Source organism: Suricata suricatta, chromosome 2 (genome assembly GCF_006229205.1).
Source record: "Suricata suricatta isolate VVHF042 chromosome 2, meerkat_22Aug2017_6uvM2_HiC, whole genome shotgun sequence".
NCBI classification, from domain to species: Eukaryota; Metazoa; Chordata; class Mammalia; order Carnivora; family Herpestidae; genus Suricata; species Suricata suricatta.
In genome coordinates this window covers 22,806,446-22,822,930 of record NC_043701.1, presented here as the reverse complement: position 1 = coordinate 22,822,930, position 16,485 = coordinate 22,806,446, and the positions used below count along the sequence as shown (strand labels likewise).

Genomic DNA, 16,485 nt, shown 5'->3' with positions numbered 1-16,485 from the left:
GGTGATGCGGAAGTGCCAGGCGGGCGGGAGGCGCAGCTCCGGGAGAGCGCAGCTCGGCCCCGCCGCCCGGCCCGTGCTCCGGGGCGCAGCCACGCGGGTGCACCGGAGACAGGTAGGTCCGGGCCGCCCGCGCTCCTCTCCGCGCCCTCCGGGCACCTGCCGGCGGCGGACGGGGGACTGAGACACGACGGGCGCTCGGGAGGGGTCCGCGTCCGGCTCCGCCAGGCGCCGGAGCTCCGGTGGTGGCGGGGTAGGGGGTGGGGGTGGGCGCCCACCGCAGGGCGTGCCCCTCGGGTCTTGGAGGCCTCCAAGGTGCTTCCTACGTCCGAATCAGCGTGGGGTGCCTCGCACCCGCAGCCTTTGTCCCTCAGACACCCGGGGAGCCAGAGGCGGAGGCGGTCACCCCAGCCAGGGGCCCCAGCTCGGTCTCGGCTCTCCCTCCGTCTCGCCGTCGCAAGGATGGGGAGCGCCCGAGCATCCGACAGCGGTCTGGCTTGGGTCACAGAGGGCTGAGCCCCCTTTCTGCGCGCTTCGCATCTCTCTTCCCCGGGCACCTGCCAATGACAGGAATTCGGGCAGAGTGTGTGGGAAGATGTTGTCGGGTAGAGTCGCAGTCTTTTGACTAGTAGCCGAAAACAGGAGGCACTGACTTTCCTAGCAGAGAAGAACCACGGGGCATAATTCTTGGACTAGTTTCTTTACATCGTTTCCTCGAACTTAAACAAGTCTAAAAGTAGAAGAAAAGTGAGCTGACGGTGGCCACGACGCGGGCAGAAGGTGCCCCCCACCGCGCGCTGTAATCTCTCTGGGCAGTCTCGGAGCAGGGGCAGGGGGGTGGGCGGCGGGCACGGTAGGGTGGGGAAGAGGCAGGGGGCGCCGTCAGCCGGATGAGCGTTCCAAGGGGCAGAACCTGGGCCTGCGCCCTGGAGGTGGATCCGCGGGATTGGCCTGGGCTCCCCGCGCGCCCAAATTGGTAATAAATGACCAGGACCAGCCAGGGCGCAGGCGGGGCCGATGGAGGAGAATAGAGGGGCAGCAAGGCCAGAGGCTTCGTGCCGTCCTCCCTTGAACTATCCGCTGGGGGCGCTAAGGCTCCGTCAAGTGCAGTGAGGAGGCACTGGGAAACCACCCTTTTTTACCTTACTTTGGGGTTTCCCCCTGCACCCTGGCCTTCCCCTGAAGGAAGCCTAGAAAGGCATCTGGGCCTCAGCTTGTCTCAGGATGTGGTCAACTCACCTGGAGGTGGTGGGATTTAGGGTCACACCAGGCGCAGGGAACGCTTTGCCTTGTCCCAGAACTTAATGTGGGGGTTGCTAGGAGGCTGTGAATCCGTACTGACTCCAGAGGTGGCCAGGAGCTCACTGCTCCTCCCACTACGGGCCTGCAGAGCCCCTCCCCGAGGGGTCCCTGGTCTCCGCAGTGTTCCAGGCTCCTCAGGTGGTGGGTTCCGGGGACTCCAGGGTCTTGGTGTGAATTGTGGGGCTTCCCTATCCCAGCAGAAGTTCCTGGGCTGCCCCTCTAGATGCTTCACTGTTACAGCATTCACCCATAAGGGCTTTCTCAGGTCCTCAGCAGCCCAACCTCTTTTCCTTATTTCCATGGAAACTGATGCAGGTTCTTCTGGCTTTCCCCACTCTTCAGGGTTCAAATTCTAGGTCTGGGGAGCAGAAGTGTTACCCCAAGTCACCAGAAGGCACACGTGTTCAGCTGTTAGTGAAGTAGGGCAGACCCCCTGGTCAAGTCTGCCCTCTACTGAAAAATCAAGTCCTCCCAATGGTGGACCATGTGGATGGACTTTCTGAGAGCTGTGCTCTGACTCCTGAGGTGCCCTAGGGGGTCTGGGCCACTGTTTATACCTGGAGGGAAAGTGGGAGGGGGCACAAAACATGTATTGAAATTCAGAACTCTGGCATTAGGATAGTCTGAATCTGATCTAAGCCCACCTCAAGGTAGGAAGAAGCCTCCTTGGGAAACCCAGTGAGCCTCGGGCCTGGTACACCTGAGGCAGAAGCCCTTTCTTTGGCCTGCTAGACGCCCTCCATCGGCCCCGGCTGGGCTTGTTATGAGAGCCCTTTCTCCATACTCTCCTCCTTAGAATACCCAAAGGGATTGTACATTTCTGACATGAATAATTTCAAAAGCTTTGTATTGAACAGCACTGCTGGGCCAGGCTAGGCAGCCGGGCAGGAGTCACCCTGATCTCCTCCTTGCCCTGGGCAGAGAGAGGAGTAGGCCTCTCTGGTCTCTTGGCTCCATCACCCCTCGAACAGCTGTGGGCCTGACCGTGTGTGGGGGGGGGGGGTGGAAGCTTGCCTTCCCCTCTGGGTCAACAGAGCTTTGCTTTCTCCTGCCCACCTTCACGTAGCCAGAATGGCATCTACTGGTGATTCTAGGACCAAGGCCTCTCGTCTGAGGGTGCTACAAATACAAATGTAGTGAGTGAGGCTATACCCAAAGCTGTGAACCACACCAAATGTACAATGACCATCAGCAGAGGACTGGGGAATAGGCTACAGGGTGAGAGATTGAGAATTTGGACTTGGGGACCCAAATGTGAATTTTTCCATGTACCTTCCCCCCAGTTCCCAGTGAGTCAGATTTCCGAGTTGTCTGGTCTGGCCACTTTCATTTCCCCTGGGGCTGGGTGGAGGCTGGTGCAGAAAGGGGAACTGAACCATCAGTCGTTTAAGGCCTGGGGGCAGGGCTGGGGGCTCTCCTGCTCTCCCTGTCCTAGCCAGGAGCTGGGCACTGGTGAGGAGAGGCCTGCAGATGGATTTCTTAGCAGCATGGAGGTGACACTTAGCAACTACAGCCCAAAACAGTACTGGGCAGGGAATTTCAGGGGAAACCGAGGTCAGGGCTCCCAGCAGACCTGGAAGGATAGGGGCCAGGCCTGAGAGATCATCTTGGCCAACCTTCCACCTAAGGCAGGCCACCTGGGAGTCCACCTGGGCATAGGTACACCCTAGAAACCGGTTGTTCCCAGGCTTTAGCTGTTAGAAAATTCTTTTTCAACCTCAGTGGAGGCTGTCCAGGTATTGACTCAAATCCGAGTCCTTTTGTCACATGGTGGTCCACAAATGTTAAGGATAGATTTTGTCCCTATCCACTAACCCAGATGCCCTAGTTCCTTCAGCCATTCCTTCCCAGACAGGCCTGCCCCCTTGGACCCTTGCCTGTGTCCCAGCCCCAGCGGCCTTCCTCTTATGTCTGGTCTTACCCCCCTCAGAGGAGGATCCTGGGAAGAGCAGGGCTGGTCGGGGAGAAATAGCTGGAGGGCAGAATCTTCCAACATCTGGGGTGTATCAGTTGGCTGGTATTTCTCAAGTCCCACTTAAGGCTGCTGCCCTGGTGATGCAGGAGGTAGGCTGAGTGGGCTGATGGGATTTCTCTCAAGATGTCCAGGTGTGGGGAAGCTTCATCCCTGAGGGAAACTGAGGAAGAAAGGAAGCACTGAGGAGTGTGGAAACCCTTCCTCCATTGACATGCTGAGACTTGGTCTTTAGCCAGGCTTCCTAGAAGGGGGTATAGTGAGGGAGTTCTCCGGATAAGGAGAGGGAGGGCAGAAGAGGGGAGAGGGGGGAGCAGATGGGGCAGGAAGAAAGCTAAGCAAGGACGTGCAATCGGCTGCAGATAGCCTTCGGTTTGACCCCACACTGAGCTCTGGAGCACCTGTTGCACCAGTTTGCTCCATGTGAAGCAAGGGGACTGGCTTTTTGTCCCTGTGTATCCATCACTCACTGGCTGTAGGCTGCCTAGCCATGGATCGAGGCAGCAGTGAGCAGCCCTGTGCCTTTGTGCTGCTGCAGCCTCCCGGCAGCTGGGGAATTGATGCCCACCTGGTAAACTATGCCCAGTGGGGCACACACGGCATCTACTCTGTCTGTAAACTCCCTACTTCTCTCCCACCTCAAAACACAAAGCACAGATGCAGTGATGACCCTGTGACCAGAAAAGAGAATTGGCTGTGAGCATCTGGGCAGACCGAAGAGGAAGAGGAAGCCAGAATATCCCTGGCTAGGCCCCCTGCACATCTTCCTGCTGCAGGGAGCATCTAGCTGCAAATCTTCTGATGTCCCCCTCTGGCTTTGTCCTGCAGATCCCTTTGCCATGAACCAGCCTGCCCCAAGGGCCCCCCCTCCACCCCGACGTGTGCGACTGAAGCCCTGGCTGGTGGCCCAGGTGAACAGCTGCCAGTACCCAGGCCTTCAATGGGTCAATGGGGAGAGGAAATTCTTCTACATCCCCTGGCGCCATGCCACGCGGCATGGCCCCAGCCAGGATGGAGATAATACCATCTTCAAGGTAAGCCCAGGATGGGGGTACTCCTGGACCTCTGAGGCACCCCCTCCCTAGAAGAGGACCCCCCCCATACATCTTAAATTGACCACTATGCCAGCTGCCTTGTCACAAGTGACTCCATGCTTGGACTAAGGAGATGCTGGCATAACCACAGTCTGCCTTTTAATTTTCTGATAGCACCCCTGAAGTGTGTATTTTTTTGTCTTTTTTTATTTATGAGAGAGAGAGAGAGAGAGCGAGAGAGAGAGAGAGAGAGTGTGTGTGTGTGTGTGTGTGTGTGTGTGTGTGTGAGCAGGGAGGAAGCGAGAGGGAGACAAAGTATCTGAAGCCGGCTCTGCACTGACAGCAGAGAGCCCGACAACGGGCTCAAACCTATGAACCGTGAGATCATGACCTGAGCCTAAGTTGGAAACTTAATTGACTGAGCCACCCAGACACCTCTGCAAGGTGGGCCTTGTGCCCAGAGCAAGGTGGGGACTGAAAGGTTGCCAGAAGACCTTCCTGTAACTCCCCCTCCTTATCACATTCTCATCACACACGAGTACCTGTGCAGCATGCATATTTGGGCTGCACCTACTCTAAAAGGAGACCACAGAATGCCCCTGTAATCTTAACACTAGGAGGTAACGACTATGGATATTTTTTGCTTGTATGTTCAGTCTTCTGCATATGTGTCTGTAAAATTAAAAAATGGAATCAACCTGGAATAGCCTGCATTTTTTATCACCCAACACCAGAACCAGTTTTCCTCTGCCATAAATGGCCACGTCGCTTTCTGTGACCACTGGAGGGCTTAACAGTTTAGATATCCAAACCCAGTTTTGGGACACTTCACATTGCTTTTAGTGTTTCAGTGTCAAAGACCCGCTGCCATGTGTACCCTCTAAACTCGTAAACTTGGTACATCTTAAATGATTTTCTTTTGGGGTTAGTTCCTAGAGTTCAACATTGCAGGGGCAAAGAGAATCCTTATTTTTAAAGAGTTGGATAGGGTCTCCTTAGTCTTTGCAGGTTGATATTTACCCTTTGAAGGTTCTTTTCAAATCTGTTTCTTATTTTTGAATAGGTAACACAACTCAAAATTTAAAAAGTGTAAAATGGTTTGCAGCAAAGTCTCCCTCCCACCCCTGTCTTCAGCCACCCACTCCCTCCCTGGAAGCAGTTAGTATTGACAGTGTCTTGTTTATCCTTCTGGAGAGATTTTTGTGCATATGTGCAGATACGTACCTATCTTTTCTCCTGCTTTTCACAAAATGATTGATGTATACATACCCTTCTGCACCTCATATTTCTTAAAGATTATGACATGTTGGGATATCAAAAGTTCCCCCTCTCACACCTTTTTTTTCTTGCTTCCCATATTCCATTCTAAGGATTAACTATAATTTAACCAGTTCCCATTGAGGGACATTTATTTGGGGACTTCGGCTGCAATGAGTAACCTGGTTTATGGGCAGAATTTTGTGTGGATGCTTTCATATCCCTAGCATGAATTCCTAGAATTTGAATTGCTACATTAAAGGCAAGAAACATTGTAATCCTGATACCAGCCAAGTGACCCTCAAAAATAATACCGACAGCTAAAGTGTGCGGAGCCCATCCAAAGTGCAGGCAAAGTTCTGAGAGCTTTGTGGGCCCTGGAGTCTTTACGTCCACTCTGTAAGGTGGGCACTCTGATGGGGACATCACAGCAAAAAGAGGCAAAGTGACATGCCCATGGCACAAAGCTGGTGGGTGGCAGTTTCCAGATTCAAACCCAGTCCTGTTCCAGATCCTACTTTCTTATCCACCATCCTCCTTAGAGATTTTACCTGATTTACCCTCACAGGAGCAGTGAATAAAATGCCTTTTAAAACGCTTAGGTTTCCTTTAGTTTCTTGGAGCCCTGAGGGCTGGAAAGGACTGGAGCCCTAATCTCCCACCTTGCAGAGAGACACTCAGGTCAGGCTGTGTGTTCCTGAAGGTCTCACAGGCTCAGCAGTGACTGCCACAGGTCAGGAGGTGCTGGGGCTTTGGTGAGGGTCGAGATTCTCTGTGGTTGCTTATCTTTTCTTCCTGCCCAGGCCTGGGCCAAGGAGACAGGAAAGTACACTGAGGGGGTGGACGAGGCGGACCCGGCCAAGTGGAAGGCCAACCTGCGCTGTGCCCTTAACAAGAGCCGTGACTTCCGCCTCATCTATGACGGACCCCGGGACATGCCACCTCAGCCCTACAAGATCTATGAGGTCTGCTCTAATGGCCACGCTCCCGCAGGTACCATGCCTGACCCACCTAGGACGCTGTGCCAGAAGGCCCCGGGCCCCTGGGCGTGCGAGGTCATTATACCCAGGGCTCCCGGGAGTGGCCTGCAACGGGCCATTTGTGAGGTGGGCAATGGTTTGGCACACACCAGACTTCGTGTCTGTCTTCCTCACCTTGTGTTCTTGGCTCTTGGTTCCAGGGACTGTAGGTCTAGTGGCCAAGGGGGCTTAGTGCCATGGGGTTGGAGAGGTCCCTAGTGATTCCTGGTGGCTGTGTTGCCTTTCAGCTTCCTCTGTTTGGGCAGCTCTGGGCAGGGAAGAAGCCACAGCAGGAGCTGCCCCAGGGGGCCCTGGTGGCCTTCCCCCTCCTCCTCCTCCCCCACTGACTCCGTTCCTTTGTTTTCTCTCCCTGCTCTGCAGAGTCACAGCCCAGTGAGGATTACGTTTTTGGTGCAGGAGAGGAGGAGGAGGAGGAAGAGGAAGAGGTGAGTTCAGGGCCACTCTTGGCAGTGTCACCTGCACTGACATGGTGGGCCTTGTTGGGGCCTTTCTGCTGTCCTGCTCTGCTTTAGGATTAAGTGGCCCCTTTCCTCCAGAGCCCTGCTGCCCTTTCTGTAGCTCTTCTCTGGAGCTTCTTCTTGGAGTTCTAAGGATAGGAGGGCAGTTAGCACCCTGAATGAACCTCCTTAGGGCTTTGTTGGTACAAAACAGGACCTCATGTCATCTGACACACCCTCATAGGATTTGGGGTTGAGTAGGTATTACTACCTGTAGAAGGCGGATGAGGAAACTGAGGCCCTGAGAGCTCACTGTCCTGCCTGGGAGGGCAGAGCTGGGACTGGAGGCAGGGTCTGGCTCTGCTAAGCTGAACACCGGGGAACTGCCTTTGTGGTGCTCATGTGTTATTTCTTTAGCATCAGATCAATTCATTAACCTGGCCTCCCTTCTCTCTCTCTGGCCTCTTCCCTTCTCCTCTGCCTGTCTCCTCTTCAGCTCCAGAGGATGTTACCAAGCCTGAGCCTCACAGGTGGGGCCGGGAAGTGGTGTGGTTGGGGGCCTAGAGTAAGGAGAAGCTGCAGGTACCACAGGTACCTGGGAGGGGGCTGAAGGGAGGACCAGGGCTAGGAGTAGGTGGGCCTAGAGGGCGGTTACCAGAAATGACATTAAAGCTGTTTGCCCCCACTCTCTGTAGAAGCAGTGCAACCTGGCCCCCCCATGGCACCCTATTCTTTACCGAAAGAGGATGTCAAGTGGCCCTCCACTCTCCAGCCACCTGTGGTGCTGGGCCCACCTGCACCAGACCCAAGCCTCCTGGGCCCCACCCCTGGGAACTCTGCTGGCTTTGGGGAGCTTCTCCCTGAGGTCCTGCTGAGCCTGCAGCCTGGACCCCTGGCTGCCAGCCTGCCTCCCACGGGCGAACAACTCCTGCCCGACCTGCTGATCAGCCCCCACATGCTGCCTTGTAAGGACCCACAGGAGGGCTGGGCAGGGGGGTTACTCTGCAAAAATGTGCTGGGCCGGGGTGGTTTGCAAGAAGGGTGGAGGAGGAAGAGCAAAGATGCTCAAGCCAGTCCCTCCTTGGGTGGGGTCGGATATAAATGGGAGAGCTGACAAGATGGCCTGGCTGCTAGGCAGAGGAGAGCAAGTCAGTGGGCTGCAGATCAAGGAGGCATAGGGTTCACACACCAGGCCGGCCTGCCCTCTGCCCCACAGTGACTGACCTGGAGATCAAGTTCCAGTACCGGGGGCGGCCACCCCGTGCCCTCACCATCAGCAACCCACAGGGCTGCCGGCTCTTCTACAGCCAGCTGGAGGCCACACAAGAGCAGGTAGAGCTCTTCGGCCCCGTGAGCCTGGAGCAAGTGCGCTTCCCCAGCCCCGAGGACATCCCCAGCGAAAAGCAACGCTTCTACACAAACCAGCTGCTGGACGTCCTGGACCGCGGGCTCATCCTCCAGCTGCAAGGCCAAGACCTGTATGCCATCCGCCTGTGCCAGTGCAAGGTGTTCTGGAGTGGGCCCTGTGCCTCAGCCCACGGCTCACAGCCCAACCCCATCCAGCGGGAGGTCAAAACCAAGCTTTTCAGCCTGGAGCATTTTCTCAATGGTGAGGGACTCGCCCTGTGCTCCTCCTGGCTTCCTCTCATCCAGGGGTGTGCTTCTAGCCTAGCATCTAAAGGTCTTGATCTTGCTGCAGAGCTCATCCTGTTCCAGAAGGGCCAGACCAACACCCCACCACCATTTGAGATCTTCTTTTGCTTTGGGGAGGAGTGGCCTGACCGCAAACCCCGAGAGAAGAAGCTCATCACTGTACAGGTATACCACCATCTCATCCTTCAAGCCCCACTCTTGCTCTGGCTTGAATACTGGGAAATCCTGGGGCTCACCCCAGGGTGGAGTCTCAGGGCTCTGAGCAGCGTGAACCTGGCAGCCAGATGATGATAATCAAGGCCCAGGGCTGTCCACACATAACCTTTGTATGAAGTAGAAATGGGTGGCCCTTCCTCCTGGCGGATGCCTGAGGCACATCTAGACTTGACAGTCCTGTCGAGGTTCTCCCCGTCCCTCTTTGCCGCCCTCCCCCCCCAGGTGGTGCCTGTAGCAGCTCGGCTGTTGCTGGAGATGTTCTCAGGGGAGCTTTCTTGGTCCGCTGATAGTATCCGGCTACAGATCTCAAACCCAGACCTCAAAGACCGCATGGTGGAGCAGTTCAAGGAGCTCCATCACATCTGGCAGTCCCAGCAGCGGTTGCAGCCCGTGGCCCAGGCCCCTCCCGTGGCAGGCCTCGGTGATGGCCAGGGGGCCTGGCCCATGCACCCAGTCGGCATGCAACAATGAGACTGCAGATAGTGACTGGCACGGGCTTTCCAGGTGGCTGTGCGATGGCCCCAGTGGGCACCTGACTGGCTTGCAGTTCTTTCTGGGTCTTCTGGAAGTGGATTTGTGCTGTGAGGGAAGAGAGGTCTGAGTTCCAGGTTCTCCTTGTAACCTCTGAGGGAAGCTAGAAGCCACTTTTGCTTTGAGGGCTCAGTCTTCCTGGATATGCCTCTCCTCTGCTCACTCTGGGGGAACTCAGACATCAGCCCAGTGAGCAGAGGAACTTCCCCAATCTGAGAGGCCTACCTGAGAGGTATTTGTTCCAGAGTGGCCCACCTTTGTGGTTGCCCCCCAATTCCTCTGGCAAAAACCGCCAAGTGCAGTGAGCCATGCTCTCTCAGCAGGGCATGGGCCTGATCCGATCTGGGGGTTCCCTAGTTTGAGCCTCTTGTCCTCATATCTGAGACAGATATGCACACAGGTATTATACCAGATCCTTAAGGCTGGCAGCTACCTCCTTCTTGAAAGAACATGGGGGTAGAAGTGGAATTTTATGTATTTTTGAACTAATAAATATTAAAAAGATCCAGTTGCTTCCATGCTGTTCTATCAGACCTGATTTCTGATATCAGCTGACTATTTCCCCAGCACCTGCCCTCCACCTCTGGGGCCATGTCAGAGGGAGGGCCTGCCTTCCTGCTGAGTCAGTAGTGCTCTGTGATCACTGAACTGGCTGGCTTTGCTTTCTAGGAGGAAGCTAGCTGAAGTAAGGGTGTGGATTTTTAAATGTGTGCAGTCTGAGATTCTGTCCAAGTCAAACTCTGAGTACAAGTGATGTTATGTAGGAAAGTTTGTTTCAGTGATTTCAAATATTAGATAAAGCTCTACAGTCAAGCTTATTAGCTCAAAACCCAATTAACATGCTGAGTGATCCTATTTATATAAAACTACAGAAAATGCGAACTAATCTACAGGGACAGAAAGCAGATCAGTGCCTACTTGAGCATGGGGAGGATGGTAAGAGGCACGAGGAAACTTTTGGGGGTAAAGATATGTTCACTATCTTGACTGTGCTGATGGTTTCATGGGTGTATCCTATGTCAAAGCTTATCAATTGTGTAACTTAAATATGTGCAGCTTATTCTATGTCAATCATAGTGCAAATACAGGTTTCTTTTTTTTCAAAGACCAAATACTGTATTCAGAAGGTTAGGAGTCAATCAAACTATTGGAGTGGCCATTGTAGAAAGAATATACGTACCACAAATGTAGCATGAGTTTTAGGGTGAACTAGAAGAATAAAAGAGCCAACTCCCCTGACACATGAAGAGTCCATGGCATCAAGAGCAGGGGCCTGCCGTTTAAACTCCACAGGCAGCCATCTCCCAGGTAACGCCTAGGACTGCTCACTGGTGTAGTCTAGCTGTATCATTTCAGAGCTCTGAGGCGGTAAAAGGAAGGAGAAACAAACACTGATTAAATTTTAAAAATTTATTGTTTTTTTCTCTTTTTTTTGTTGCTGTTGATTTGTTCTTGAGATGGCTGTAACACCAGACAGAACAGTGCCCTCAAATCTAATGCCTGTGCAGGGCTGCAACTCCTTTAAAACATTAAGATCAGCTTTGGGTTTCCCTCTCCCGCCTCACCCCCCAACGAAGTCAAATAATTTCCACATTTTTTAGTAAAATACAGTTAGCCCTGTAAACACTTTCCCCCATATTCCCACCCTCCTTTTTTCCTCTCTCATGTCTGTGGGTGAAAAATTTTAAAAAAATCTTAAAAACACTAAAACTTAGAATATACATTTATATCCCACTCACCCTAGTTTTGGCGGATGACAACCCACTGTGGATTGGAAGTGGATTTAGAGACTGGATAGGGTCAGGGTTGGGATATACGTGAGTTTTGGCCCTCGTAGGAACTGTATCACTGATGAGACCATGATATAAAACAAACAGGCTTCTCCATGTCTGAGCAACTCTAGACGGGGGAAGAAACACTGGGAGAGTGGGATAAATTTCTACTCATTTTTGTTAAAAGAGGAGGGGGGAAAGGGCATGGAGGGTGGGAGAGAAAGAGAGGAAAAAACAATAAAAAACCTTAAGAGATGATCCCGACCCTTTTCTTCCAATTGCAGTTATTTCATCTGAATTCCCATTTTCTAAGTAAATGGTTTCTGCTTCACAAAAATTTGCACTTTTATTTTACTGTGCACATGCGTGTCAGCACGTGTGTACAGGTACGTGTGTGTATGTGTGTGTGTCACTGCTGCCAAGTGAACGTTTCAGTTCTGGTTTCCGTTTAGTTTTCCTTTTTTTTCCTTTTTTATTTCTTTAAAATTATTTTTCCTTTTGAAACAAGTTCACCAGGAAACCAGCTCCCCTCCCACCACGCCGGACAGGCCACAGCCATCTTTTCTTAAACCGCGCTGATTTTCCCTCACACCCCAAACAGGAGCTCCTCAGGATGGCCTCTGAAGGCTGGAGTCTCTCCCTGTCTGGCGGGACGCCCTGGTGGCGGTGAAGGCCCCTCTGCCACAATGGAGGTTTCTGATTGTGGGACACAGTCTGGGTTTTGTTTTCTTCTTGTCTTCTAATTAAAAAAGACATTCCTGACAAAAGAGAGAAAACAGTCAATAATTGTGGTCCAGGACACAGTAAGCTTCTCATAAAGTCAGGGCAGACGTCCTTGCCCTCGCTCAGGCACCCCACTCTGCCCTCTGCGGCATGGACTCAGTGCCAAAAAGAAAGGAAGTTGGATTTTTTACTTGTGATTTCAAGAGAGCTACTGCTTTAGTGACACCGTCTGCAGCCCTTTTCTAATTTGGAGTGTGCGGTGGAAACTAGGGAATGTATGTTGGGGGTAGAGTGAACCAACAGATCCGGGCGACCCACCCCAAACACACAAAGTATCTACTTGTCAGTACTGTTTAAATACTGGAGTTTCATGCAAGAGTTTATTCTGAAGGAAGGCTTTGCTTACTAACAGAAGTTTAAAAACCACTGATTTAGTCTATATGAAGAAGGTACTCTGTAAAAGTATTAAGTACCGTGGTCAAAAGTAAGGACTCTGGCACCAGAATGTCCGCACTTGAATTGCAGCTCTATCAATTACTGACTATGACAATCACACAAATCATTTAGCAGTTGGAGCCTCTATTCCCCTGTAAAATGGGAATAAAAAAGGCAACTAACCCAGAGAACCAGCTGAGGATTATCTTAGTTAATATACATGGAGCACCGAGCCCAGCACCTGACACACAGTAAAGGCACCATATAGGTCAGCCATGAACATCCACAGCTGTCCACTAACAAGCCTGGTGCACCCGTTAGCTGTTATCAACACCACACAACTTGAAGATCCCAAGTAATATCACTAATCTTTAAAGAACCAAAGCTCAGAAGTAATTTCTGGTGTGATGAGGCACTGCCTGAAGAGTACCTTCATCTATGCACGCATTTAACGACAGAAACTGCCAGGAAGGTGCTGCACGTTTTGCCTCCTGGGAGAATAAATTCTGCCTAAGACATCAAAGGTGGGGCTTAAGAGGAGAGCTGCCTTTCTTCTCTCAGTCAAGAAACTGGCACCCAAATCCCACTACCCAGTCCTCTGTGACCTCAGCTAAGCTTCTTGCTGTACCTCAGAACAAGAAGTTAGGAAGCACATGGAGAAAAATGGCTGATCAAGAGCTAGACAATGAGGCTACCTCCTTTCCTATACCTCTGGCCTTGGTCAGAACCTGGCAGTTCAGTATTCAGACTATAAAAGTGGTAAGTATCTTTGCTCACTGATCTGGAAGGTCAGTTCTAGGAAAACGGTGTCATGTAACCACAGTCAACTTCAGGTCAGCGCTGTTTTCACCAAAGTAGCCAGGTTAAAAAGTGTTTATTTCTTTAACATACACATTTACCATTCTAAAGTGCCTGCAAGAAGATGACAGGAGAATTTTTTCTTTTGAGCTTTTCTACAATAACTTTCCTGTGGGGGTGAAGATGGCATCCAAAGGAAGCTGACAATTCCTGGCTGCCTTGGCCCAAGAAAATCAGGGCCATGCATCTCCTCGCTGTTTGGCAATGTTAAACTTTAAATCTTTCCTGACCAGCTACAGTATAAGTCCCAAGGCAGGCACTGAAACCAATGTCATCCCCAAGCACTCCTGACAGCCAGGGAAAAGCTGGACACTCACCTGGGTGACAGGCACAGTGCAGGAGCGTGAGCTATCGAAACAACCTGGTGAAGTCTCGCAAGGCCCAGCAAACTTGTTTACATTCCTCAGCACTAGAAAAGAAAAGGGTAGGTTGGTCCCTGACTGAGGAGAAAGAAATAATATGCTGAAAAACCACCGCAGCACTGATGCTCAGTGAGAATGATCTCGGCTCTGGCTGGAGCGCTCTCCACTGTCTCTTGACTGCTTCTGATCTTTCTGTAACTCAAGGGCAAGTATTAACTACTGCATACGAGAATAATTATAAGCTGTATGGTTTCCAAAGAGTACATGGAGAAAAACTGCCTAGGTTTGAATCCTGGGTCCACCATTCTTGGGCGAGTTACCAACTCGCTTCAGTTGCCAAGTCTATTACCTATTTCATAATGTTTGGAGGATTAAATCAGTTCAATATTTGGTTAAAGTCCCTGACATAAATATGAGAAAGCAAGCATATTCACCTAAGGCTGATAATATTAACTCTACAAGCTGAGCTAACTTAGTACCCTGGCTTCCTCGTTCTTTTCCAAAGGCAGATTTTGTTTATAAAGCCCAGTCCAGCAACTAAGTCTCTATCAGTCATCGATTTTCTAGTTGAACAGGCTGCTCAGGGTTTCCTCTTGTGGGAGGAGAAGGGAGAGGAGATAGGAAAAGGGTTAAGGCACGTAGAAAGGGAGGAGGAGGAAGCCGGACTCCGTCATCAGGCAAGCACTGAGATGGGGTTTGAATGGGCCAATCTTCATTTGACCCTGTTTTTTCAAAGGGCCTTGTTTATCCAAAATAGTCACCAAGACACCAGTTGATGCTCACTTCATTCTTCTGGTCAGTCTTCATAACCATTGTTGGTAACTAAACATGAGGCTAAGCTAAAAATAGTGGAAAAGGAAGTACTTCCTCCTATGCTCATTCTTCTTCGGCCCTCTCTTTGGCTCAGAAAAACTCAGGGACCACACAGCCTCCCACCTAGGGTTCAACATCAGAAGAAAGTGCTCTCTTCTTCTATTAACGACTAAACACCTGGGAAGGAACTGCTAACAATGACAGAAAAGAAGGTAGAATGAGAACAATCCCCTTACTGCCTACATCTGGATTTCCCCACCATTAAAGGTCTGAAATATCATTATGAATCTTGATTTAGACTCCAGGATTTGATTCAACAAAATATCCTACAAATTTTCTTCCAGCCTCTCTCCATCCTAAACATGTAATGAAAATGATGAAGTCTTCTGCTTTTACTGAAATTCTGCCATTTGTGAATTTAACATGTTTCAATACAACCATTACCTTCCGCAGTCTATTTCCAAATGAGTACTGACTACAAAGGAAGTAGTTGGGTGGGGAGAGCATATCGCTCATGCCTCCACTGTCACAAACAAAGAAGATATGTAACCCAAGAGAAGCCGCTGTGAGGCATGCTATTATAACGAACTATGACAACAGGAAAACAGTTAAATATGGGACAGCAATGGAGACTTCAGATTCTTTTGCTATCCTAAAGCCTTATGTGTTTTAAATTCTACCCTTCTTCAACCAGACGGCTTGGTCTAATCTGAAAGAGAATGATAACTCCATGCCTCACCTCTCTCGTGACACAAGAGAAAAAGTGCCGAAACCAAAATGCAAGCACCGAGAATTGCGGGGAGCCAGAGTGAAGGAGGGGTGAGGCCAGCGTCTCCGACCAGCCCAGCTGCACTCCCGTCCTGCTGGCACCTGCTCTGGTGTCCAGAGCTTCGGCCAGATGAGTAATGTGTCCTTCCTTGGTGATTAAGGCCAAAGAAAGGGATTTTTAAAAAAAGAAAAATGTCCACTATTTTTCTAGGTTCTATTTTGTGACTTCCAGTCCCACAGTCCCAATCCTTTCACCATACTTCTGAATACTTTTCATTCCTCAAGCCCCATAATCCTAGTAGTGGTTTGCTGAGAAACGCAACCCTTTTTACCTAATGTTCTGCTCAATAATGGAGAGTAACCAACCTCCAACTAACAACCTGAGCATAAAGACAGCCCCATACTGGCCTCTAACGCTAGTGTCCATGCTTCGTTTATTCAACATTTCTGCTCTTGAGATCGGCATGCAAGTGGTAAGAGTCAGAGAATAAATACCAACATACAGAAATGGGAAATGATGGCAGGATTTCTTCTAGTCCTAATTAGTGGTGCTTAGAGAGCAAGAATGATTTCAGAATGAAGAGCCCCAGATTTCTTCAAGTTGACCAACTAAAGATGTTAGGGAATTAATTAATTACCACTACTATGTGAAAAACAGGCTTGGACTTGCCGAAATGAAACTGAACCAGTTTACCCTCCCTGCTAGGATGGCAAACAAAGCAGCATGTTGAGGCAGGAGTTACAGGACCTTAAAACCAAAAGGGAGACTGAGTCATGCATGGAACAGAAGGTTCACAGGCAACACGCATACTAGAGAAAGAGAATTACTATGAGGAGGTGAGCAATCTCAAACGTTTTCTCTAGCACCTTAACATTACATCTTCTATTCGTTTCCCACCACTGTCACAGCCTACTATACAAGGAGCTGCAAAACTTGTTCAGCAATGAGAGATCAAGTAGGCCAAGTTCGTAGTGCATCTTATTTCCCCTTATCACAGGGCAAAGATTACAGATGTTTTTGTTCGTAACATTGCATTATTTGGGTTCCTTTTCTGCACCTCTCAATTCTCCTTAAATTAGGGAATTCCATGACTGTATTACTCTATCTTGACTGTCAGAGATTAGCCCAGAGAAGGGAATATGGGTTTGGTGGAAACTTATTTTAGAATGTGTGGGTGGTTGCCTTAGAGCTGGCAAGAGACATGCTCCAGCTAGCTTTGCAAGTGCATAATGACATTCCGGCAGGTTCTTTTCCGAAGAGAAAGTTAACATTCACTGATCACCTACTACATGACAGATCTTCAGATTTCCATGT

The 16,485-nt window shown here is 50.6% G+C and overlaps 2 protein-coding genes across 3 annotated transcripts in view; one reads left to right on the top strand and one right to left on the bottom strand.

The window, feature by feature from the left end:
• Positions 1-6: 6 nt before the first annotated feature.
• On the top strand, positions 7-10,852 carry IRF5 (interferon regulatory factor 5). Of its 2 annotated transcripts, none has more exons than XM_029923721.1 (9): positions 7-112; positions 4,100-4,305; positions 6,366-6,555; positions 6,963-7,027; positions 7,536-7,569; positions 7,735-8,004; positions 8,256-8,648; positions 8,739-8,857; positions 9,131-10,852. In XM_029923721.1, the coding sequence occupies exons 2-9, from the start codon at positions 4,111-4,113 to the stop codon at positions 9,377-9,379; spliced, it is 1,515 nt and encodes a 504-aa protein (XP_029779581.1). In that variant the 5' UTR covers positions 7-112; positions 4,100-4,110; the 3' UTR covers positions 9,380-10,852. The 2 variants fall into 2 exon arrangements, with proteins under 2 accessions (XP_029779581.1, XP_029779577.1); XM_029923717.1 differs by having other exon boundaries at positions 7,536-7,630; positions 7,712-8,004.
• The window catches only part of TNPO3 (transportin 3), a 77,859-nt gene continuing 72,208 nt past the window's right edge, over positions 10,835-16,485 (bottom strand). The window contains exons 21-22 of the mRNA XM_029918064.1: positions 13,545-13,636; positions 10,835-11,969 (exon numbers count right to left, since the gene is read on the bottom strand). Coding sequence (XP_029773924.1) covers positions 13,576-13,636 — 61 coding nt within the window. The 3' untranslated portion in view covers positions 10,835-11,969; positions 13,545-13,575. The remainder of the gene's footprint in view (positions 11,970-13,544; positions 13,637-16,485) is intronic.

What these genes read in the sequence shown, in the direction of transcription:
- IRF5 (XM_029923717.1), top strand. Translation starts at nt 4,111, where the DNA reads ATGAACCAGCCTGCCCCAAGGGCCCCCCCTCCACCCCGACGTGTGCGA. An exon ending in TAATGGCCACGCTCCCGCAG is followed by an intron (nt 6,556 to 6,962) that starts GTACCATGCCTG and finishes CCTGCTCTGCAG; the next exon opens with AGTCACAGCCCAGTGAGGAT. An exon ending in CAGCCCCCACATGCTGCCTT is followed by an intron (nt 8,005 to 8,255) that starts GTAAGGACCCAC and finishes TCTGCCCCACAG; the next exon opens with TGACTGACCTGGAGATCAAG.